Here is a 24,477-nt window from a genome sequence, read left to right as displayed (position 1 = left end):
CTAGTCATGAGTGCACCTCAGCCACGCTCAAGGTCCTAAACGATATCATAATCGCCATCGATAAAAGACAGTACTGTGCAGCCGTTTTCATTGACCTGGCCAAGGCTTTTGACTCTGTCAATCACCACATTCTTATCGGCAGACTAAACAGCCTTGGTTTCTCAAATGACTGCCTCGCCTGGTTCACCAACTACTTCTCAGAGTTCAGTGTGTCAAAACGGAAGGCCTGTTGTCCGGACATCTGGCAGTCTATGGGGGTGCCACAGGGTTCAATTCTCGGGCCGACTCTTTTCTCTGTATTACATCAATGATGTCGCTCTTGCTGCTGGCGATTCTCTGATCAACCTCTACGCAGACGACACCATTCTGTATACTTCTGGCCGTTCTTGGACACTGTTAACAAACCTCCAGGCGAGCTTCAATGCCATACAACACTCCTTCTGTGGCCTCCAACTGCTCTTAAATGCAAGTAAAACTAAATGCATGCTCTTCAACAGATCGCTGCACGCACCTGCCAACCCGTCTAGCATCACTACTATGGACGGTTCTGACTTAGAATATGTGGACATCTACAAATACCTAGGTGTCTGGTTACACTGTAAACTCTCTTTCCAGACTCACATTAAGCATCTCCAATACAAACTTAAATCTAGAACCGGCTTCCTATTCTTGACTTCGGCGTTGTCATTTTACAAAATAGCCTCCAACACTCTACTCAGCAAATTGGATGTAGTCTTTCACAGTGCCATCCATTTTGTTATCAAAGCCCCATATACTACCACTGCGACCTGTATGCTCTCGTTGGCTGGCCTTCGCTTCATATTCGTCGCCAAACCCAGTGACTCCAGGTCATCTATAGGTCTTTGCTAGGTAAAGTCCTGCATTATCTCAGCTCACTGGTCACCATAGCAACACCCATCTGTAGCACGCGCTCCAGCAGGTATATTTCACTGATCACCCCAAAAGCCAACTCCTCCTTTTCTTCCAGTTCTCTGCTGCCAATGACTGGAACGAATTGCAAAAATCCTGAAGCTGGAGACTTATATCTCCCTCACTAACTTCAAGCATTAGCTGTCAGAGCAGCTTACCAATCATTGCACCTGTACATAGCCCATCTGTAAAATAGCCCACCCAGCTACCTCATCCCCATATTATTATTTATTTATTTATTTGCACCCTAGTATCTCTACTATACACAGTCATCTTCTGCACATCTATCACTCCAGTGTTTAATTGCTAAATTGTAATTATTTCGCCACTACGGCCTATTTATTGCCTTACCTCCCTAATCTTACTACATTTGCACACACTGTATACAGATGTTTCTATTGTGTTATTGACTGTACATTTGTTTATCCCATATGTAACTCTGTGTTGTTTGTGTCGCACTGCTTTGCTCCATCTTGGCCAGGTCGCAGTTGTAAATGAGAATGTGTGTGTGAGAGAGTTAAGACATTCAGCTAGGCTGGGCAGCACTTTACACAGGGTTGAAAGTAGAGCAAGTACATCCTCTATAATGCTGAGGAAATAACAACACAAGAGTTAAGTGAGGAAGTGTTGGTAAATAATGAGGTCTACAAGATTAGGATTATGGTCGCTTAACAACCCTGGGATCTAGAGGTTATATAGGCCTACAAACAATCACGGTGTAACTGAAGGGGACCTCAACCCCTCTGCACTACAGCTCCAAGCTCCATTACCGTTACTAAGGAACATGCCTGAGCACTACTATTTTAACTGTTCTCCCTGCTGCTAAACTAGGGAGGGAGAGGGAGAGCGCGAGAGAGAGCCCGCTATAGGCAGACCTGGCTCTCAAGAGAGAAACAGGCTGTGCACACTGCCCACAAAATGAGGTGGAAACTGAGCTGCACTTCCTAACCTCCTGCCAAATGTATGACCATACCAGAGACACATATTTCCCTCAGATTACACAGACCCACAAAGAATTAAAAAACAAATCCAATTTTAATAAACTCCCATATCTACTGGGTGAAATACCACAGTGTGCCATCACAGCAGCAAGATTTGTGACCTGTTACCACAAGAAAAGGGCAACCAGTGAAGAACAAACACCATTGTAAATACAACCCATATTTCTGTTTATTTATTTTCCCTTTTGTACTTTAACCATTTGCACATCAGCAGTTCCTTTGAAACTTTTGTGAGTGTAATGTTTACTCTTAAATTTGTATTTCACTTTTGTTTATCTATTTCACTTGCTTTGGCAATGTAAACATATATGTTTACCATGCCAATAAAGCCCTTTGAATTGTAGAGAGAGAGAGGAAGAAACAGAGAGGCAGAACGAGAAAGAATGAGAGAAAGAGGCTGAAAGAGAGAGAGGAATCTGAGGTCTGCCTGGCTATCTTTTCTGTCAATAAATTGCCTGCTGGGTTATGGCTGGGTTATGGCTGGGCTGGCGGTTGGTTTCTGGTTAGTTGCGAGTGAGATAAACAGTGTTATCTGCCTCCTCCCTGCCTGTGGCCGTATAGCACCAGGGTGGAGCGGAGAGGGGATGATAAGACAACGACCGCCCGCCCCGGCACTACGTCTCTGACCCCCAGCATTAGAACAGAGAAGCCCTGAGCATGCGGACGTCATACAGGAAGTTATATATAGAAGGTGGCGAGAGGGAGAGGGCATGTCACGGCATGTCACGACATTCTAGTCGTCATGTCAACTTCAAGTCATCTCAACCTGGCAGAATCTACGTCTCAACCTGGCAGAATCTACGTCTGGGTTAAAGGAGGATGACAGCAGTGAAACTGACGCACAGTGTGCTAGGATAACAGATTACATCAGTTTTACATGGAGGCCTACTGTACAGTATGGTGTCATTGCTGATCTGATAACACCTTGATCCAATCGTCATTAGGAAAGTGCTGCAAGTTGTGTTTTCTTACAAAAGGTTAGGGTTTCTAATGACGTTTTAGTGTGGTGTGTGTGTGTGTGTGTGTGTGTGTCGTGCATGCATACACAAGCGTGAGTGAGTGTGTACCTCTTTGAGCTGGTCGGCGCTGCCCCAAGAAGCAGAGCGCTGGTGTGTGCTCCTCCTCTCTCCTGCTTCTTCACTCCAACATCCAGGTGTCTGAAAACAACAAGGAAACAACCAATAATATCATTATCTAATTACCAACCTCATATTCTCATCAGCTATGTCATTCATCGTGATCCTCATGTAGGGAATAAAAGTCTGCAGCCTGGGAGAGGGGCCTTTGACCCCAGCCTAAGCAGTGCACTACTTTGCCATTTCAGATTTGCCGTTGCGACACAAAACCTCAGACAGTTATGTGAACTTGGTCTCTCTACCATGCAGTAGTGGCAGGTTTGACATGGATGCTTTGCTGTGCATACATCATGTATAACGAGATCTAAAATGGAGCTTCAACTAGCCGTGAGTGCTCTGTTGTGTGTCAGAGCACAACAGAAAAAGGAGAGGCCTCTAAATGCTGCAGGCTCAGCTAAAGCTACTGTGATGAATAAGTGATGTCAACTGGAGAGAGAGAGATAAAGTAGCCCTCGCTTCGTCCCTTGGTTACCCCTGGTCTGCTACTGGAGCTGAGAGAGAAGGAGGAGGAGAAAGACAGAAGGAGGAAGACAAGCGCAAAAGGAAATGAGAATAAAGTAAATCAAATTTTCCTGGTCGCGTACAAATATGTTATCGCGGGTGCAGAGAAATGCTTCTGTTTTTAACTCTAACAGAGCAGTGACACCTAACACTAGACACAAATCCCCCAAATAACAAGAAAGAAATATCAGAACGAGCACTGTCAGAGTCTGGAATACACAGTTGAAGTCGGAAGTTTACATACACTTATGTTGGAGTCATTAAAACTCGTTTTTCAACCACTCCACAAATGTCTTGTTAACAAACTATAGTTTTGGCAAGTCGGTTAGGACATCTACTTTGTGCATGACACAAGTAATTTTTCTAACAATTGTTTACAGACCGATTATTTCACTTATAATTCACTGTATCACAATTCCAGTGGGTCAGAAGTTTACATACACTAAGTTGACTGTGCCTTTAAACAGCTTGGAAAATTCCAGAAAATAATGTCATGGCTTTAGAAGCTCCTGATAGGCTAATTGACATCATTTGAGTCAATTGGAGGTGTACCTGTGGATGTATTTCAAGGCATACCTTCAAACTCAGTGCCTCTTGGCTTGACATCATGGGAAAAATCAAAAGAAATCAGCCAGGACCTCAGAAAAAACAATTGTAGACCTCCACAAGTCTGGTTAATCCTTGGGAGCAACTTCCAAACGCCTGAAGGTACCACGTACAACAATAGTACGCAAGTATAAACACCATGGGACCACGCAGCCATCATACCGCTCAGGAAGGAGACTCATTCTGTCTCCTAGAGATGAACGTACTTTGGTGCGAAAAGTGCAAATCAATCCCAGAACAACAGCAAAGGACATTGTGAAGATGCTGGAAGAAACAGGTACAAAAGTATCTATATCCACAGTAAAACAAGTCCTATATCGACATAACCTGAAAGGCCACTCAGCAAGGAAGAAGCCACTGCTCCAAAACCGCCATAAAAAAAGCCAGACTACGGTTTGCAACTGCACATGGGGGCAAAGATCGTACTTTTTGGAGAAACGTCTTCTGGTCTGATGAAACAAAAATAGAACTGTTTGGCCATAATGACCATCTTTATGTTCGGAGGAAAAAGGCGAAGGCTTGCAAGCCGAAGAACACCATCCCAACTGTGTAGCATGGGGGTGACAGTATCATGTTGTGGGGGTGCTTTGCTGCAGGAGGGACTAGTGCACTTCACAAAATAGATAGCATCATGAGGCAGGAAAATTATGTGGAGAAGCAACATCTCAAGACATCAGTTAGGGTTTTAAAGCTTGGTCGCAAATGGCTCTTCCAAATGGACAATGACCCCAAGCATACTTCCAAAGTTGTGACAAAATGTCTTAAGGAAAACAAAGTCAAGGTATTGGAGTGGCCATCACAAAGCCCTGACTACAATCCTACAAAAAATTTGTGGCAGAATTGAAAAAGCGTGTGTGAGCAAGGAGGCCTACAAACCTGACTCAGTTACACCAGCTCTGTCAAGAGGGATGGGCCAAAATTGTGGAAGGCTACCCGAAACGTTTGACCCAAGTTAAACAATTTTAAATGCAATGCTACCAAATACTAATTGAGTGCATGTAAACTTCTGACCCACTGGGAATGTGATGAAAGAAATAAAAGCTGAAATAAATCATTCTCTCTTCTATTATTCTGACATTTCACATTGTTAAAAAAAAGTGGTGATCCTAACTGACCTAAAACAGGGAATTTAGACTAGGATTAAATGTCAGGAATTGTGAAAAACTGAGTTTAAATGTATTTGGCTAAGGAGTATGTAAACTTCCAACTTCAACTGTATGTATGTATGTATGTATGTATGTATGTATGTATGTATGTATGTATGTATGTATGTATGTATGTATGTATGTATGTATGTATGTATGTATGTATGTATGTATGTATGCATGCATGCATGTATATAAGTGATGCACCGATCGATAGATATCTATACACACACACACACACACACAGTAGTGTGTGCAAAGCTGTCATCAAGGCAAAGAGTGGCTACTTAGAAAAATATAAAATATATTTTGATTTGATTAACACTTTTTTGGTTACTACATGATTCCATGTGTTATTTCATAATTTTGATGTCTTCATTCTACAAAGTAGAAAATAGTAAAAATAAAGAAAAACCCTTGAATGAGTAGGTGTGTCCAAATCTTTGTCTGGTACTGTATATATATAATTTTTTTTTTTTGTTGTTGCTCGTAAAAGTTGGAGGGCCAAATAAAACCACCCACGGGCCAACAGCGGGGAATCCTGGTCTAGAGTGTCGACGATAGGTGGAGGTGATATGATCCTTAACCATCTCCCAAAGCGCTTCATGATAACAGAAGTGGGTTCCACGGGGCGACAGTCATTTAGTTCAGTTACCTTGGCTTTCTTGGGTACAGGAAAAATGGTGGACATATTGAAGCAAGTGTGGACAACAGACTGGGATATGGAGAGATAGAATATGTCTGTAAACCCTCCAGCCAGCTGGGATGCACATGCTCTGAGGACGCAGCCTGGGATGCTGTCTGAGCGGCATCCGCTTAAAATGCCTTACATCGCCACAGAGAGTGAGAGCTCGCAGTCCTCGTGAGTGGCGGTGGCCCGCGTTGGCGGCTCTGTTTTTCTCGAAGCAGGGAAAGGTGTTTAGTTTGTCCGGGAGAAGGACTGTGTCCGCAATGTGGCTGGCTTTTCCTTCATAATACGTGATTGTCTGGAGTCCCTGCCACATTTTTTAAAATTTTATTTTAACTTGATTTAAATAGGCAAGTCAGTGCAGAACAAATTCCTATTTACAATGACGACCTACCCCGACCAAACCAGGACAACGCTGGGCCAATTGGGAATCCCATAGGGCGGCTCACAATCACGGCCGGATGTGATGCAGCCTGGATTTGAACCTGGGACTGTAGTGACGCCTCTTGCACTGAGATGCAGTGCCTTAGACCGCTGGGCCACCCATGTCCATGTTCCCAGTCACCTTGTTGTGGTTAAATGCGGTGGTTCACGCTTTCAGTTTTGCGGCAATCCACAGTTTTTGGTTTGGGTAAGTTGTAATTGTCAGTGGAAACAACATCCTTTATGCACATCCTAACTGTCACAGTGTAAACAACATCTTTTATGCACACCGAGTCAATGTATATGTTGATACTATTCTCAGAGATAACTCAGACCATTTCCTAGTCCGCGTGATTAAAACAATCTTGAAGTATAGATTCCGATTGGTCAGACCAACATTGAACAGTCCTTGCCACGGGTACTTCCTGATTAAGTTTCTGCCTATAGAGGGGAGGAGCAAAATTGAGGTGTGATCTGATTTGCCGACGGGAGGGCGGGGGAGGATCTTATAGCCGTCCCAGAAGGGGGAGTAGCAATGGTCAAGAGTGCTCGATACGCATGTAGCACAGGAGATATGTTAATACACTATATATACACACACACACAAAAGTAGGTGGACACCCCTTCAAATTAGTGGATCTGGCTATTTCAGACACACCCCTTGCTGATAGGTGTATAAAATCGAGCAAACAGCCATGCAATCTCCATAGCAAATATTGGCAGAAGAATGGCCTTACTGAAGAACTCAGTGACTTTTAACATGGTACCGTCATAGGATGCCACTTTTCCAGTTTGTCAAATTTCGGCCCTGCTAGAGCTGCCCGGTCAACTCTAAGTGCTGTTATTGTGAAGTGGAAAGGTGCAACAACGGCTTAGCCGCAAAGCGGTAGGCCACACAAGCACACAGAACGGGACCGCAGAGCGCTGAAATGCGTAAAAATCATCTGTCCTCGGCTGCAACACTCACTACCGAGTTTCAAACTGCCTCCGGAAGCAACGTCAGCACAACAACTGTTTGTCGGGAGCTTCATGAAATGGATTATCATGGCCGAGCAGCCGCACACAAGCCTAAGATCACCATGCGCAATGCCAAGCGTCGGCTGGAGTGGTGTCAAGCTTGCCGCCATTGGACACTGGAGCAGTGGAAACGCGTTCTCTGGAGTGATGAATCACACTTAACAATCTGGACGAATCTGGGTTTGGCGGATGCCAGGCCTAATCGCCCAACATCAGTGCCCGACCTCACTAATGCTCGTGGCTGAATGGAAGCAAGTCCCCGCAGCAATGTTCCAACATCTAGTGGAATGTCTTCCCAGAAGGGGGGGGACCAAATCCATATTAATGCCAATGATTTTGGAATGAGATGTATGTAAAACAGAGTATGTTATAGTCCCTGATGTCTCTCTGGAATGAGATCCTCACCCTGACCTTGTCTATTGTCCAGGGACTAAACGTTAGAGAGTCATATACTTGGAAGCGGTGGATGGTATGCACGCCTCCTGCGTCTGAATAGGAGCCCACTCCTCTTCTGGAGCAGCCCCCGGGATGAATGGAACTGCCTCGGGGAGTTCAAACAAAGGATCCAATTCAGGGAAGTCAAATTTGTGATGAGTGACCACGGATGTAATATCCAAAAGTTATTTTCAGATGCATGTAATAATGCAAGAAATGTTCTGAGCAAATAATGTAAGAAATAACAGAAGCTATAAACAGGGCGAACATGTCAGGCAGCGCCATATTGTACATTGCCGGGGTATTTCAACACATGGCAGGCATCAGACAGGAATTAAATGGAGTGTGTGCTGTGATAAAGAATAGGCCAACTCTGTGTGTCTGCTTGAGAGAGGGCAAAGAGAGATAATAAAGAGAGAGAGAAAGGGAATAAAGAGAGAGAGAGAAAATAAAATCCCAAGTTCAAGAACATTGGGAAACAACGGCTCTCCAAAATGTTTTTTTTTTGTGAGTAGAATACTTTTTATTTTCTGCAGTTATGCCTTCATCACAGCATCTGTGTATATATACTGTAAGGGCCAATGGAAGTGCTAGGCCAAAGCTGTAGCCAGAAGCGGTAGTAAATATTGTAAAATGGTGAGTTCTTCTGTGGAGACATCACATTGTTGTCTTCTGTAACCAGTTCAACACCATCACCAAGCCAGGCAGGAAACAGAGAGAGACAGCTTTGAACATAGCCTTTTTCATCTCCTCTTTAAAGAGAAGAGTACACACACACACACACACACACACACACACACACACACACACACACACCATATCCTCTCCTCTTACAGTGGTCCATGTGTGACCGCATACCGTTCCCTGCCCTGCATGTGTTCGGTAAATGAACAAACACTCCAAAGGAAATTCCAGTTTTTCCGTTGGTTAGGGTTTGGACCGTTCGGCATATGAAAAGTGTCCTTATGGCACAAGCCATAAACCTTTTTCCGATGCTGAGGACGAGAGCAGGTCCGTACTGCACATGTGGATATGTCAGATTTTTCTATGCATGTGGACAAAGGAGAAGTGGAATGGACGGGCTGATTCATATAGTAAACCGGCTGCCAGGTTGACTCCACAGTAATATGGTTTTTGAGATGATCTAGAAATGTGGCTATTGGCCGGGCTGAGGAGGTTATTAGGCCCCGGTTGCCAAGCAGTGCAGTAAAACAGAATGTAGGAGGTCATCAGGGGCTGACACTGTCATGGTTCATGTGGGGTCGAATGACATTATGAAGGGCAGCTCAGAACAGCTGAAGATGGATTATAAAGAACTGATTGGGCCACTACTTGACACCAACAAACGGCCCATAATAGCTGGCCCTCTGCCCTCCCTAAATTGTGCCATTGAACATTGTAGCAGACTTTTAGCTCTCCATAACTGGCTACGAGACTATTGCAGCTCTGTTGACAATTTTGATACCGTCTGGAAACAAAGCTCGTATTATAAAAAGGAGGATGGGCTCCACCCAAATCATTTGGGTTCCTGGATCCTTTCACAGGATTATAAGGCTGTGTTGAGACAATGACTTAACAATGACCCAAGTGCAGCTTATTTAATCCCTACCATCATGTCGCTGAGTTGTCATGATGCTTCAGCAAATATACATTATCCCAGGGGTTTGGAACTGTTTGCACTGAGGTGGTGTGCCCCAGCAGGAAGTCCACTGTGGGCAGCTCACCCTGTACTAACATAAAATAACCCGAGCATGTCTACCTCTGTTTTTCTTGCTTTACTGGAAAGCTTAGCAATCAAGAATCCCAGAAAAGTGTAAAAAATAAATAAATCCCATGTTAGCAAATGTAGCTTAAAAAACAAGGTTCCTGAAATTACGAATTTTTTCTAACAGATTACATTTATATTCTGACAATCTCTGAAACTCACTTAGATAATATTTTTGATACATGGTTATAAGATCTACAGAAAAGACAGAAATGCCAAAGGTGGAGGTGTGGCTGTTTATATTCAGAACCACATTCCTGTAAAGCTTAGCGAGGATCTCATGTTAAATACTGTTGAAGTAATATGGCTACAGGTTCATCTGCCTCACCCATTCTGGTGGGAAGCTGTTATAGATCACCAAGTGCTAACAGTCAGTATCTGGATATCATGTGAAATGCTTGATAATGTATGTGATATCAATAGACGGGTATATTTTCTGGGTGATTTGACAGGCTGCTCACTCAAGAAAAAGCTTCAAACTGTAACTAGTGCCTGCAACCTGGTTCAGGTTATCAATCAACCTACCAAGGTAGTTACAAACAGCACAGGAATTAAATCATCAACATGTATTGATCATATCTTTACTAATGCTGCAGAAATGTGTTTGAAAACAGTATTCAAATCCATCAGATGGATGTAGTGATCACAATATAGTAGCAATATCTAGGAAACCAAAGTTCCAAAGTCTGGGCCTAATATAGTGTATAAGAGCTCATACAATACATTTTGTGCAATTCCTATGTTGTTGATGTAAAGAATATTTGTTGGTCCGTGGTGTGTAATGAGGAGCAACCAGACGCTGCACTTGACACATTTATGAAATTGCTTATCTCAGTTACTAATAAGCATGCACCCATTAACTAAATTACTGTAAAAACTGTTATATCCCTATGAATTGATGAGGAATTGAAAAACTATGGTAGAGAGGGATGAAGCAAAATAAATGGGAAATAGGTCTGGCTGTACAACCGATTGGCAAACGTACTGCAAATTGAGAAATCATGTGATTAAACTCAATAAAAAGAAGAAACTACACTATTACTCAAAGATAAATGACAAAGAATGATAGTAAAAAGCTTTGGAGTAACTTAAATGAAATTTTGGGCAAAAAGGCAAACTCTGCTCCATCATTCATTGAATCAGATGGCTCACTCATTACAAAACCCATTGATATTGCCAACTACATTAATGATTTTTTCATTGGCAAGATTAGCAAAATTAACAAACGCTGACAGTACACATCCAAGTATATCTGACTAAATTATGAAAGACAAGCATTGTTTTTTTTTATTCTGTAAAGTAAGTGTGGAAGAGGTGAAATGTTTTGTTGTTGTCTATCAACAATGACAAGCCACCGGGGTCTGACAAATTACTGAGGATAATAGTGTATTATACTACCACTCCTATTTGCCATATCTTCAATTTAAGCCTACTGGACAGTGTATGCCCTCAGGCCTGGAGGGAAGCCAAAGTTATCCCCCTACCTAAGGATAGTAAAGGCCCCTTTACTGGCTCAAACAGTTGACCAATAAGCCTGTTACCAACAATTTGTAAACTTTTGGGAAAAAATTGTGTTTGACCAGATACATCGCTATTTCACAATAAACAAATTGACAGACTTTCAGCATGCTTTATAGGGAAGGACATTCAACAAGCACAGCACTTACAGAAATGACTGATGATTGGCTGAGAGATATTGATGATAAAAAGATTGTGGGGGCTGTTTTGTTAGACTTCAGTGCGGCTTTTGACATTATCAATCATAGTCTGTTGCTGGAAAAACGTATGTGTTATGGCTTTACACCCCCTGCTATACTGTGGATAAAGAGTTACCTGTCTAACAGAACACAGAGGGTGTTGTTTAATGGAAGCCTCTCCAACAAAATTCAGATAGAATCAGGAATTCCCCAGGGCAGCTGTCTAGGTCCCTTACTTTTTAAAATCTTTACTAACGTCATGCCACTGGCTTTGCGTAAAACCAGTGTGTCTATGTATGCGGATGACTCAACACTTTGCACGTCAGCTACCACAGCTACTGAAATGACTGCAACAAAGAGCTGCAGTTAATTTCAGAATGGGTGGCAAGGAATAAGTTAGTCCTAAATATTTCAAAAACTAAAAGCATTGTATTTGGAACAAATCATTCACTAAACCTCAACTAAATGTTGTAATGAATAATGTGGTAATTGCTTGGAGTAACCTTGGATTGTAAAGTGTCATGGTCAAAACACATTGATACAACAGTAGCTAGGATGGGGAGAAGTCTGTCCATAATAAAGCGCTAATCTGCATTCTTAACAGCACTATCAACAAAGCAGGTCCTACAGGTCCTAGTGACACCTGGACTACTGTTCAATCGTGTGGTCAGGTGCCACAAAGAGACACTTATGAAAATTGCAATTGGCTCAGAACAGGGCAGCACGCCTGGCCCTTGGATATACACAGAGAGCTAACATTAATAATATGCATGTCAATCTCTCCTGGTTCAAAGTGGAGGAGAGATTGACTTCATCATTACTTGTATTTGTGAGAGGTATTGTCATGTTGAATGCACTGAGCTGTCTGTTTGAACTACTTGCACACAGCTCAGACACTCATGCATACCCCACAAGACGTGCCACAAGAGGTCTCTTCACAGTCCCCAAGTCCAGAACAGACTATAGGAGGTGCACAGTACTACATAGAGCCATGATTACATGGAACTCTATTCCACATCAGGTAACTCATGCAGGCAGTAAAATTAGATTTTGTAAAAACTGATAAAAATACACCTTATGGACCAGCGGGGACTGTGAAGCAACACAAACATAGGCACAGACACATGCATACAAACGCGCTATACACACACACAGACTTTGTGTTGTGGATATGTGGTAGTAGAGTAGGGCCTGAGGGCACACACGTATTAATATGTTGTGAAATCTGTTGTGAATGTATTGTAATGTTTTTTTTTTAAATGTATAACTGCCTCAATTTTGCTGGACCCAAGGAAGAGTAGCTGCTGCCTTGACAGCAGTTAAATTGGGAACCATAATAAAATACAAATAATGGGATGTCATCTCTGACTGGCACCGGCTGCGGTGGTGTCATAACCCTGCTAGCTCGCTCTCACTGAGACTGGCTACTGCACACAGTGGTGTAAAGTACTTAAGTAAAACAACTTTAAAGTACTACTTCAGTAGTGTTTGGGGCTATCAGTACTTTACTATTTATATTTTTTACAACTTTTATTTTACTACAATCCTTAAATCAATATTGTACTTTTTACTCCATACATTTTCCCCGACACCCAAAAGTACTCGTTATATTTAGAATGCTTAGCAGGAGAGGAAAATGGTCCAATTCACACGCTTATAATTAGAACATCCCTGGTCATCCCTACTGCTTCTGATCTAGCGGACTCACTAAACACATATGCTTCATTTGTAAATGAAGAGTGTTGGAGTGTGCCCCTGGCCAAATCTACCCCTTTAAATGACCAGTTTGAGGGATCCAGAATATTGGGCTGCCACTGTACAATCATGTTCAATGCAGAAAGCAGAATGTCCATTAAAAGGCCTTTTTGTCCAGTTGGGAAGTAGGTTTAACCTAGGTCAGTGAAACTGGCCCAGTACACTACCTAGCCTGCACAATCAATCTTCCACACACTTCTACTTATTGCTCTCAGTATAATCTTAGTGCTATGTGTTTGGGCATGTCTGTCATAACCTGAAAGGATGGTGTGGGTGTTGCAGGTCACAGCAGTATACAGAATAGGACCAGGAAGAAGAGAGGGGAGGAGGAAGAAAATTCCAGTTCACAGACACAATGGCTGAAAATTACAGAATAGAACAAGGAAAGGGTGAGGAGGGGAAGAAGGAGAAAGAAAAGCAGGAGGAGGAGAAAGACATGGAGGAGGAAGGGAAAATTCCAGCTACAGCTGGACTGGCAGCAACATCGTTCTGTACAAACAGTTGACTTAATCTGACAAGCAGAAGCCATGTGTCACTCAGACAGACAGGAGCTCACATGTTCTCCACAATGGCACCTTTGTGCTTCCATGACACCTAGGGCCTACTTGGTCAATACAAAAAAGCCAGGCATTTAATACAGTGAGCCAGGCTGGTTAATCTATAGTAAGGCTAGACAGGCCCGCAGATGTGTAGGTTGTAAATGTCAAAGTGACTGGCGGAAACAGGGTGTGTAGACCTGAGAAAGAGGGCAACAGAGGCTAACTCATATCTGTGTGGGTAAGTGAATCAGTGACTGAGTACTGTACAATCTGGATTGCCACCAGTAACTTGAAAGAGCCCACTTCCCTATGGTGATGCAGCACAGTACTCAGCCATTTCATTTGATCAAATTTGTTGCTGAGAATTCTCCAGCCAGCTAATAGCCTAACCACAGATCAAGAAACATTATGGTCTAAATGTTCAAATCCTGTTGATGCAGGATTATTTTGCTGTGACAAGATAAGTAAAATTAAGATCGTACATCTGTAGCACCTGTCCTTCACCTCAGTATACTAGTTCAAAACAAGCATGCTTTGCAGCAAACCAGAGCTATCAATAAACCAGAGCTATCAATAAACCAGAGCTATCAATAAACCAGAGCTATCAATAAACCAGAGCTATCAATAAACCAGAGCTAATCAGAGCTATCAAACCAAAGCTATCAATAAACCAGAGCTGACAATAAACCAGAGCTAACCAGAGCTAACAATAAACCAGAGCTAATCAGAGCTATCAAACCAAAGCTATCAATAAACCAGAGCTAACAATAAACCAGAGCAATCAATAAACCAGAGCTATCAATTACCAGAGCTAATCAGAGCTAACCAGAGCTATCAATTACCAGAGCTAATCAGAGCTAACCAGAGCTATCAATAAACCAGAGCAATCAATAAACCAGAGCTAAATCAGAGCTAACCAGAGCTATCAATAAACCAGAGCAATCAATAAACCAGAGCAATCAATAAACCAGAGCTAAATCAGAGCTAACAATAAACCAGAGCTAACCAGAGCTATCAATAAACCAGAGCTAACCTAAGCTATCAATTACCAGAGCTAATCAGAGCTAACCAGAGCTATCAATAAACCAGAGCAATCAATAAACCAGAGCTAAATCAGAGCTAACCAGAGCTATCAATAAACCAGAGCAATCAATAAACCAGAGCTAAATCAGAGCTAACAATAAACCAGAGCTAACCAGAGCTATCAATAAACCAGAGCTAACCTAAGCTATCAATTACCAGAGCTAATCAGAGCTAACCAGAGCTATCAATAAACCAGAGCAATCAATAAACCAGAGCAATCAATAAACCAGAGATAAATCAGAGCTATCAATAAACCAGAGCTATCAATAAACCACAATAAACCAGAGCTAATCAGAGCTATCAATAAACCACAGCTAACCAGAGCTATCAATAAACCAGAGCAATCAATTACCAGAGCTAATCAGAGCTAACCAGAGCTATCAATAAACCAGAGCAATCAATAAACCAGAGCTAAATCAGAGCTAACCAGAGCTATCAATAAACCAGAGCAATCAATAAACCAGAGCTAAATCAGAGCTAACAATAAACCAGAGCTAACCAGAGCTATCAATAAACCAGAGCTAACCTAAGCTATCAATTACCAGAGCTAATCAGAGCTAACCAGAGCTATCAATAAACCAGAGCAATCAATAAACCAGAGATAAATCAGAGCTATCAATAAACCAGAGCTATCAATAAACCACAATAAACCAGAGCTAATCAGAGCTATCAATAAACCACAGCTAACCAGAGCTATCAATAAACCAGAGCAATCAATAAACCAGAGCTAAATCAGAGCTATCAATAAACCAGAGCTAAATCAGAGCTATCAATAAACCAGAGCTAAATCAGAGCTATCAATAAACCAGAGCTAAATCAGAGCTATCAATAAACCAGAGCTAAATCAGAGCTATCAATAAACCAGAGCTAAATCAGAGCTATCAATAAACCAGAGCTATCACTAAACCAGAGCTAATCAGAGCTAACCTAAGCTATCAATTACCAGAGCTAATCAGAGCTAACCAGAGCTATCAATAAACCAGAGCAATCAATAAACCAGAGCTAAATCAGAGCTATCAATAAACCAGAGCTATCAATAAACCAGAGTTAATCAGAGCTATCAATAAACCACAATAAACCAGAGCTAATCAGAGCTATCAATAAACCAGAGCTAATCAGAGCTATCAATAAACCAGAGCTAATCAGAGCTATCAATAAACCAGAGCTAATCAGAGCTATCAATAAACCAGAGCTAATCAGAGCTATCAATAAACCAGAGCTAATCAGAGCTATCAATAAACCAGAGCTAAATCAGAGCTATCAATAAACCAGAGCTAAATCAGAGCTATCAATAAACCAGAGCTAAATCAGAGCTATCAATAAACCAGAGCTAAATCAGAGCTATCAATAAACCAGAGCTAATCAGAGCTATCAATAAACCACAGCTAACCTAAGCTATCAATTACCAGAGCTAATCAGAGCTAACCAGAGCTATCAATAAACCAGAGCAATCAATAAACCAGAGCTAAATCAGAGCTATCAATAAACCAGAGCTATCAATAAACCAGAGCTAATCAGAGCTATCAATAAACCACAGCTAACCAGAGCTATCAATAAACCAGAGCAATCAATAAACCAGAGCTAAATCAGAGCTATCAATAAACCAGAGCTAAATCAGAGCTATCAGTAAACCAGAGCTAAATCAGAGCTATCAATAAACCAGAGCTAAATCAGAGTTATCAATAAACCAGAGCTAAATCAGAGCTATCAATAAACCAGAGCTAATCAGAGCTATCAATTACCAGAGCTAATCAGAGCTAACCAGAGCTATCAATAAACCAGAGCAATCAATAAACCAGAGCTAAATCAGAGCTATCAATAAACCAGAGCTATCAATAAACCACAATAAACCAGAGCTAATCAGAGCTATCAATAAACCAGAGCTATCAATAAACCAGAGCTATCAATAAACCAGAGCTATCAATAAACCAGAGCTAAATCAGAGCTATCAATAAACCAGAGCTAAATCAGAGCTATCAATAAACCAGAGCTAAATCAGAGCTATCAATAAACCAGAGCTAAATCAGAGCTATCAATAAACCAGAGCTAAATCAGAGCTATCAATAAACCAGAGCTAATCAGAGCTATCAATAAACCAGAGCTAACCTAAGCTATCAATTACCAGAGCTAATCAGAGCTAACCAGAGCTATCAATAAACCAGAGCAATCAATAAACCAGAGCTAAATCAGAGCTATCAATAAACCAGAGCTATCAATAAACCACAATAAACCAGAGCTAATCAGAGCTATCAATAAACCACAGCTAACCAGAGCTATCAATAAACCAGAGCAATCAATAAACCAGAGCTAAATCAGAGCTATCAATAAACCAGAGCTATCAATAAACCAGAGCTAAATCAGAGCTATCAATAAACCAGAGCTAAATCAGAGCTATCAATAAACCAGAGCTAAATCAGAGCAATCAATAAACCAGAGCTAAATCAGAGCTATCAATAAACCAGAGCTAAATCAGAGCTATCAGTAAACCAGAGCTAAATCAGAGCTATCAATAAACCAGAGCTAAATCAGAGCTATCAATAAACCAGAGCTAATCAGAGCTATCAATAAACCACAGCTAACCAGAGCTATCAATAAACCAGAGCAATCAATAAACCAGAGCTAAATCAGAGCTATCAATAAACCAGAGCTATCAATAAACCAGAGCTAAATCAGAGCTATCAATAAACCAGAGCTAAATCAGAGCTATCAATAAACCAGAGCTAAATCAGAGCAATCAATAAACCAGAGCTAAATCAGAGCTATCAATAAACCAGAGCTAAATCAGAGCTATCAGTAAACCAGAGCTAAATCAGAGCTATCAATAAACCAGAGCTAATCAGAGCTATCAATTACCAGAGCTAACCAGAGCTATCAATAAACCAGAGCAATCAATAAACCAGAGCTAAATCAGAGCTATCAATAAACCAGAGCTAAATCAGAGCTATCAATAAACCAGAGCTAAATCAGAGCAATCAATAAACCAGAGCTAAATCAGAGCTATCAATAAACCAGAGCTAAATCAGAGCTATCAATAAACCAGAGCTAACCAGAGCTATCAATAAACCAGAGCTAAATCAGAGCCATCAATAAACCAGAGCTAAACCAGAGCTATCAATAAACCAAAACTAACTAGAGCTAACAATAAACCAGAGCTAACAAGAGCTAACAATAAACCAGAGCTAACAAGAGCTAACAATAAACCAGAGCTAACCAGAGCTAACAATAAACCAGAGCTAACCAGAGCCATCAATACATCTAGTTTCTTCTAGCTGGAATATCATCAGTTCTTTCTTGTTGAATAAATGCCACTTGTATTCATCTCTGTAGGAGGACCGAACAAAGCGTGACACATGAAGGGTAGGGGGACAGGAAGTGAGGAAGCCCCTACCCGAGTGGATTTCTCTTTAATGCACAAAGCATAGTGTACATTCATTAATTCATTCAATCTCAGCGGGGGGGACCCGATAAAACATGAAACATAGGGGACAGGAAGTGAGGGGACAGGAAGTGAGGGGGCACCTACCTGAGTGGATTTATCTTTCATGCACGAGGGGTAGTGCACATGGTGGTCGCGAGGCCACTGGCCAGTGAGGTAGGGGCCGGTGATGGTACCCAGGGAGGAAGTCCGCCGGATGGCTCCTGAGTTACGCACCTGCTGCTGGGGTTTGGACCTCTCTACTGGAGTGGGAAGAGACATTTTAATTGAGGAGGTTCTCAAAAGGCTATGCCTGACCTAGTCCAATACTTTGTGTTAATAATATATTAACAACTGATCAGATTACTATGCCAATCCACCTTCACATTCTGTACAGTCACGAGCAACCCCCACAATCTCTTCTCTAGAGGCAATATGTGAGGATGCAGACTGAGACAACGTCATGGTGTTGTTTTCAGAGACTGCAGGTTGACTTGGTTACCCTTGGAGCAGCCGAGAGCAGCCCAGCCTGTCCTCCCTCACAGTGAGGCAAAACCTGATAAAAATACCTCACACATACCCGAGGATCTGGGTCAAGGGTTGTGTGTTTGTTCTAGCAACACTCTCTGGTGTGTGTGTGTGTGCGCATGAGATAGAAACAACCATATTTACACCCTCCTAACCCTGTGGCTTTGTATGGGGCTAGAATTTTCAAAAGCAAAAGGCTTCAACTCACTAGGTGCTAGTTAATATATAAGGCATTTAGCAAAGTTGACCAAACAGGCCAGGTTTCTAAGAACAACATTCCAGTATGAAATGAAACAGATTTGTGCTGTGTACCGTAACACCTCTGATTTATAGAGGACTTGATCTATGCTGAAGTTTCTCATAACTAGGAAGTATTGAGTAAATGTTAATATTTTTTTCCTGCGCTACAAAACCTCAATGTATGGCTATGATCGCAGGATTTGAGTGAAGTATTTCACGTTTTTCCAAAAGACCCTAGGACAGCAGTGGTGTCCTCAAGCATACTAGGTGGACTTAGGGCAGCGGGCCCCCTTACCCTGCCCCTGATGTGACTGACAAGCCCTGTTTAGTGGGATCAAAGCCCACTGACAAAGGCACTGGGCAGGGTCACCTGGGGCAAATCCACTGGATTACAGGTAAACACTACTACATTCTCAGAGAACTAATAATAAGGCCTTGGATGTGATCTGACACAGTGTCAAGCAGCAGTTTGCCGACCTGACACAGCTGAGGTCTGAAGAAGAACAGGAAGTAAGAAAGAGGAAATAATATGCTGAGCTCTTTTTGAAAGATGCTGCTTGTGTTTTATCTCAGAAAGCTAAGTCAGCATGTCTGGCTTGAAGTCTTTTTCAGACTAAACACAAAAGCTCTGGGAAGCTTTGGAATTGTTGCATTTTAACACTAGGGCTACAAAATGTATCTAATTCACATTCAAAAATCACAATATTGATGTGTAATATCCATTTCGCAAGAAACCCATATAACATGCAATATTTTGAAACTCCACTCAGCCGTGTGCAAAGTCCATTTTTAATGATACCCAAATCTTAGAATACCGTAGTACCGTTTTATATGATGCGACCAAATTTCTCAGATCTAAAAGAACCAGCTGACGCCTCTTATAAAATGTTTATAAAGTCAGTTGTTTATACATTGTTAAAAATTTAAGCAACAGCAACTAATCTCTTGTACAGCGCATTCGGAAAGTATTCAGACCTTTTGACATTTTCTATTTTGTTACATTACAGCCTTATCCTAAAATGGATTAAATCGTTTTCCCCCTCAATCTACACACAATACCCCATAATGACAACGCAAAAACAGGTTAATAGAAAAATAAAAAACCTGAAATATCACATTTACATAAGTATTCAGACCCTTTACTCAGAACTTTGTTGAAGCACCTTTAGCAGCGATTACAGCCTCGAGTCTTTATAGGTATGACGCTACAAGCTTGGCACACCTGTATTTGGGGAGTTTCTCCCATTCTTCTCTGCAGATCCTCTCAAGCTCTGTCAGTTTGGATGGGGAACGTCGCTGCACAGCGATTTTCAGGTCTCTCCAGAGATGTTCGATCGGGTTCAAGTCCAGGCTCTGGCTGGTCCACTCAAGGACATTCAGAGATATGTCCCAAAGCTTCTCCTGCTTGGCTGTGTGCTTAGGGCTGTTGTCCTGTTGGAAGATGAATCTTCGCCACAGTCTAAGGTCCTGAGCAGGTTTTCATCAAAGGATCTCTGTCCTTTTCTCCATTCATCTTTCCCTCGATCTTGACTTGTCTCCCAATCCCTGCCTCTGAACTTCCCCACAGCATGATGCTGCCACCGTAGGGATGGTGCCAGGTTTCCTCCAGACGTGACGCTTGGCATTCAGGCCAAAGAGTTCAATTTCAGTTTCACCAGACCAGAGAATCTTGTTTCTCATGGTCTGAGGGTCCTTTAGGTGCCTTTTGGCAAACTCCAAGTGGGCTGTCAGGTGACTTTTACTGAGGAGTGGCTTCCTTTTGGCCACTCTACCATAAAGGCCTGAATGGTGGAGTGCTGCAGAGATGGTTGTCCTTCTGGAAGGTGCTCCCATCACCACAGAGGAACTCTGGATCTCTGTCAGTGACCATCGGGTTCTTGGTCACCTCCCTGACCAAGGCCGTTCTCCCCCGATTGCTCGGTTTGGCCAGGCAGCCAGCTCTAGGAAGAGTCTTGGTGGTTCCAAACTTCTTCCATTTAAGAATGATGGAGGCCACTGTGTTCTTGGTTTTCACTCTGACATACACTGTCAACTGTGGGACCTTATATAGACAGGTGTGTGCCTTTCCAAATCATGTCCAATCAATTGAATTTACCACAGGTGGACTCCAATCAAGTTGTAGAAACAAATCAAGGATGATCAATAGAAACAGGATGCAACTGAGCAAAACGTTGAGGCTTATAGCAACGGGTCTGAATACTTATGTAAATAAGATTTTTTTTTCTTGACTTTTTTTTATACATGTGCAAAAACAAATGTTGCTTTGTCATTATGGGGTATTGTGCATAGATTGATGAGGGAAAAAAATGTATTCAAATCCATTTTAGAATAAGGCTGTAACGTAACAAAATGTGGAGATAAAAAGTATTCAGACCCCTTCCCTAAATGTGCCGGTCCAATGTCCACTTCACTTTTATGCACATATCACTTGGCAGCTGTAATAGGCCAGATGTATCCCCTACCAGCTATCACTCACCTGCTTCTCATCTGCTACTCAAATCAAAGTTTATTTGTCACGTGCGCCAAATACAACAGGTGTAGACCTTACAGTGAAATGCTTACTTACAGGCTCTAACCAACAGTGCAATTTAAAAAAAAAAAGTATTAGGTGAACAATAGGTAAGTAAAGAAATAAAAACAACAGTAAAAAGACAGTGAAAAATAACAGTAGAGAGGCTATATACAGACACCAGTTAGTCAGGCTGATTGAGGTAGTATGTACATGTAGGTATGGTTAAAGTGACTATGCATATATGATAAACAGAGAGTAGCAGTAGCATAAAAGGGTTGGTGGGTGGTGGGACACAATGCAGAAAGCCCGGGTAGCCATTTGATTACTTGTTCAGGAGTCTTATGGCTTGGGGGTAAAAACTGCTGAGAAGCCTTTTGGTCCTTGACTTGGTGCTCCGGTACCGCTTGTCATGCGGTAGTAGAGTAAACAGTCTATGACTGGGATGGGTGGGTTCATTGACAATTTTTAGGGCCTTCCTCTGACACCGCCTGGTATAGAGGTCCTGGATGGCAGGCAGCTTAGCCCCAGTGATGTACTGGGCCGTACGCACTACCCTCTGTAGTGCCTTGCGGTCAGAGGCTGAGCAGTTGCCGTACCAGGCAGTGATGCAACCAGTTAGGATACTTTTCCTGCACATCTATTCCTCCATCCCTCACCTGCTTCTCTCCTTCCACTCCTCCTGCATATCTATTCCTCCACTCACCTGCTTCTCTCCTTCCACTCTTCATGCATACCTATATCAGTTTTTAAATCAGAATTGAACCGTGATGGCGAGTGGGGTTGCAGTCCCTGATGAGTCTTCTGTTACATTTTGTACATTTGATACATTGGAGCAGAGTTTGATAAAATGTATTTCCTCACTGGTATACGAACACAGGGTAGTCTGAGTAGGCTTTACAACAGGCATGTTTGTAGCTTTACAGCAAAGAAAACAACTTGCCTAGTTAAAAACGATTTTTAAAAATGACTCATATGACAAAAACTACCTTTTTTCTTCCATTTAATATAATTTCACAAACCATGTCACGAGTTGTTTTAAATTAATCCCAGGTCACTATTTATTGGTTTTAGAGGTCGGCCGATTATGATTTTTCAACGCCGATGCCGATTATTGGAGGGCCCCCCCCCCCCAAAAAAAGCCGATGCCGATTAAATCGGCCGATTTTTTTTATTTGTAATAATGACAATTACAACAATACTGAATGAACACTTATTTTAACTTAATATAATAGATAAATACTATCAATTTAGCCTCAAATAAATAATGAAACATGTTCAATTTGAAAGTAAAAGTGCAATATGTGCCATGTAAAAAAGCTAACGTTTAAGTTCCTTGCTCAGAACATGAGAACATATGAAAGCTGGTGGTTCCTTTTAAAATGAGTCTTCAATATTCCCAGGTAAGAAGTTTTAGGTTGTAGTTATTGTAGGAATTATAGGACTCCTCTCTCTCTCTCTCTCTCTCTCTATACGATTTGTATTTCATATACCTTTGACTATTGGATGTTCTTATAGGCACTTTAGTATTGCCAGTGTAACAGTATAGCTTCCGTCCCTCTCCTCGCTCGAACCAGGAACACATCGACAACAGCCACCCTTGAAGCAGCATTACCCATGCAGAGCAAAGGGAACAACTACTCCAAGTCTCAGAGCAAGTGACGTTTGAAACGCTATTAGTGCGCACCCCACTAACTAGCTAGCCATTTCACATCAGTTACACCAGCCAAATCTTGGGGGTTGAAGTCAAAAACAGAGCAATGCTTGAGGAATTGCGAAGAGCTGCTGGCAAACGCACAAAGGTGCTGTTTGAATGAATGCTTACGAGCCTGCTGGCGCCTACCATTGCTCAGTCAGACTGCTCTATCAAATATCAAATCATAGACTTAATTATAACATAATAACACACAGAAATACGAACCTTTGGTCATTAATATGGTCGAATCCGGAAACTATCATTTCGAAAAACGAAACGTTTATTATTTCAGTGAAATACGGAAATTCCGTATTTTATCTAACAAGTGGCATCCCTAAGTCTAAATATTCCTGTTACATTGCACAACCTTCAATGTTATGTCATAATTATGTACAATTCTGGCAAATTAATTACGGCCTTTGTTAGGAATAAATGGACTTCACACAGTTGGCAATGAGCCAGGCGGCCCAAACTGCTGCATATACCCTGACTGCTTGCACGGAACGCAAGAGAAGTGACACAACGTCACTTCCCTAGTTATAAGAAATTCATGTTAGCAGGCTATATTAACTAAATATGCAGGTTTAAAAATATACACTTGTGTATTGATTTTAAAGAAAGGCATTGATGTTTATGGTTAGATACGTTGGTGCAACAGTGCTTTTTTTGCAAATGCTCTTGTTAAATCATCACCCGTTTGTCGAAGTAGGCTGTGATTCGATGAGAAATTAACAGGCACCGCATCGATTATATGCAACGCAGGACACGTTAGATAACTACACATGGTTGATGATATTACTAGTTTAACTAGTGATTATGTTAAGATTGATAGTTTTTTATAAGATAAGTTTAATGCTAGCTAGCAACTTACCTTGGCTTCTTGCTGCCCTCACGTTACAGGTAGTCAGCCTGCCACGCAGGCTCCTCGTGGAGTGCAATGTAAGGCAGGTTGTTAGAGCGTTGGACTAGTAACCGGAAGGTTGCAAAAACGAATCCCCGAGGTGACAAGGTAAAAATCTGATGTTCTGCCCCTGAACAAGTCAGTTAACCCCTGTTCCTAGGCCGTCATTGAAAATAAGAATGTGTTTTTAATCTGACTTGCCTAGTTAAATAAAGGTGTAATTTTTGAAAAATAAATAGGCAAATCAGTGTCCAAAAATACCGATTACCGATTGTTATAAAAACTTGAAATCGACCCTAATTAATCGGCCATTCCGATTAATCGGTCGACCTCTAATTGGTTTAATAACAAACAACGTTGTTCAGTCATTTTACCTAGCTAGCTAACAACCTGGTAACTTGACAATAGGAAAAAGGGTCTGCTTCACTACATATGCTTCAAAGGTAGGATTCATATAGACCTAATGT

At 41.7% G+C, this 24,477-nt stretch overlaps 1 protein-coding gene across 4 annotated transcripts in view; it reads right to left on the bottom strand.

The window, feature by feature from the left end:
• Positions 1–24,477, bottom strand: part of glci1 (Glucocorticoid-induced transcript 1 protein) — a 41,758-nt gene that overhangs the window by 9,336 nt on the left and 7,945 nt on the right. For 2 of the 4 annotated variants that reach the window (XM_014177850.1, NM_001165376.1), the window contains exons 2-3: positions 18,245–18,399; positions 2,999–3,088 (exon numbers count right to left, since the gene is read on the bottom strand). In XM_014177850.1, the coding sequence (XP_014033325.1) occupies positions 2,999–3,088; positions 18,245–18,399 (245 nt within the window). The remainder of the gene's footprint in view (positions 1–2,998; positions 3,089–18,244; positions 18,400–24,477) is intronic. The other 2 variants (XM_045709189.1, XM_045709190.1) reach the window with 1 other exon arrangement.

Source organism: Salmo salar, chromosome 27, assembly GCF_965601325.2.
Source record: "Salmo salar chromosome 27, fSalSal1, whole genome shotgun sequence".
NCBI lineage: Eukaryota > Metazoa > Chordata > Actinopteri > Salmoniformes > Salmonidae > Salmo > Salmo salar.
The sequence above is the reverse complement of the archived record's forward strand: the minus strand, read 5'-3'. Positions and strand labels throughout refer to the sequence as shown.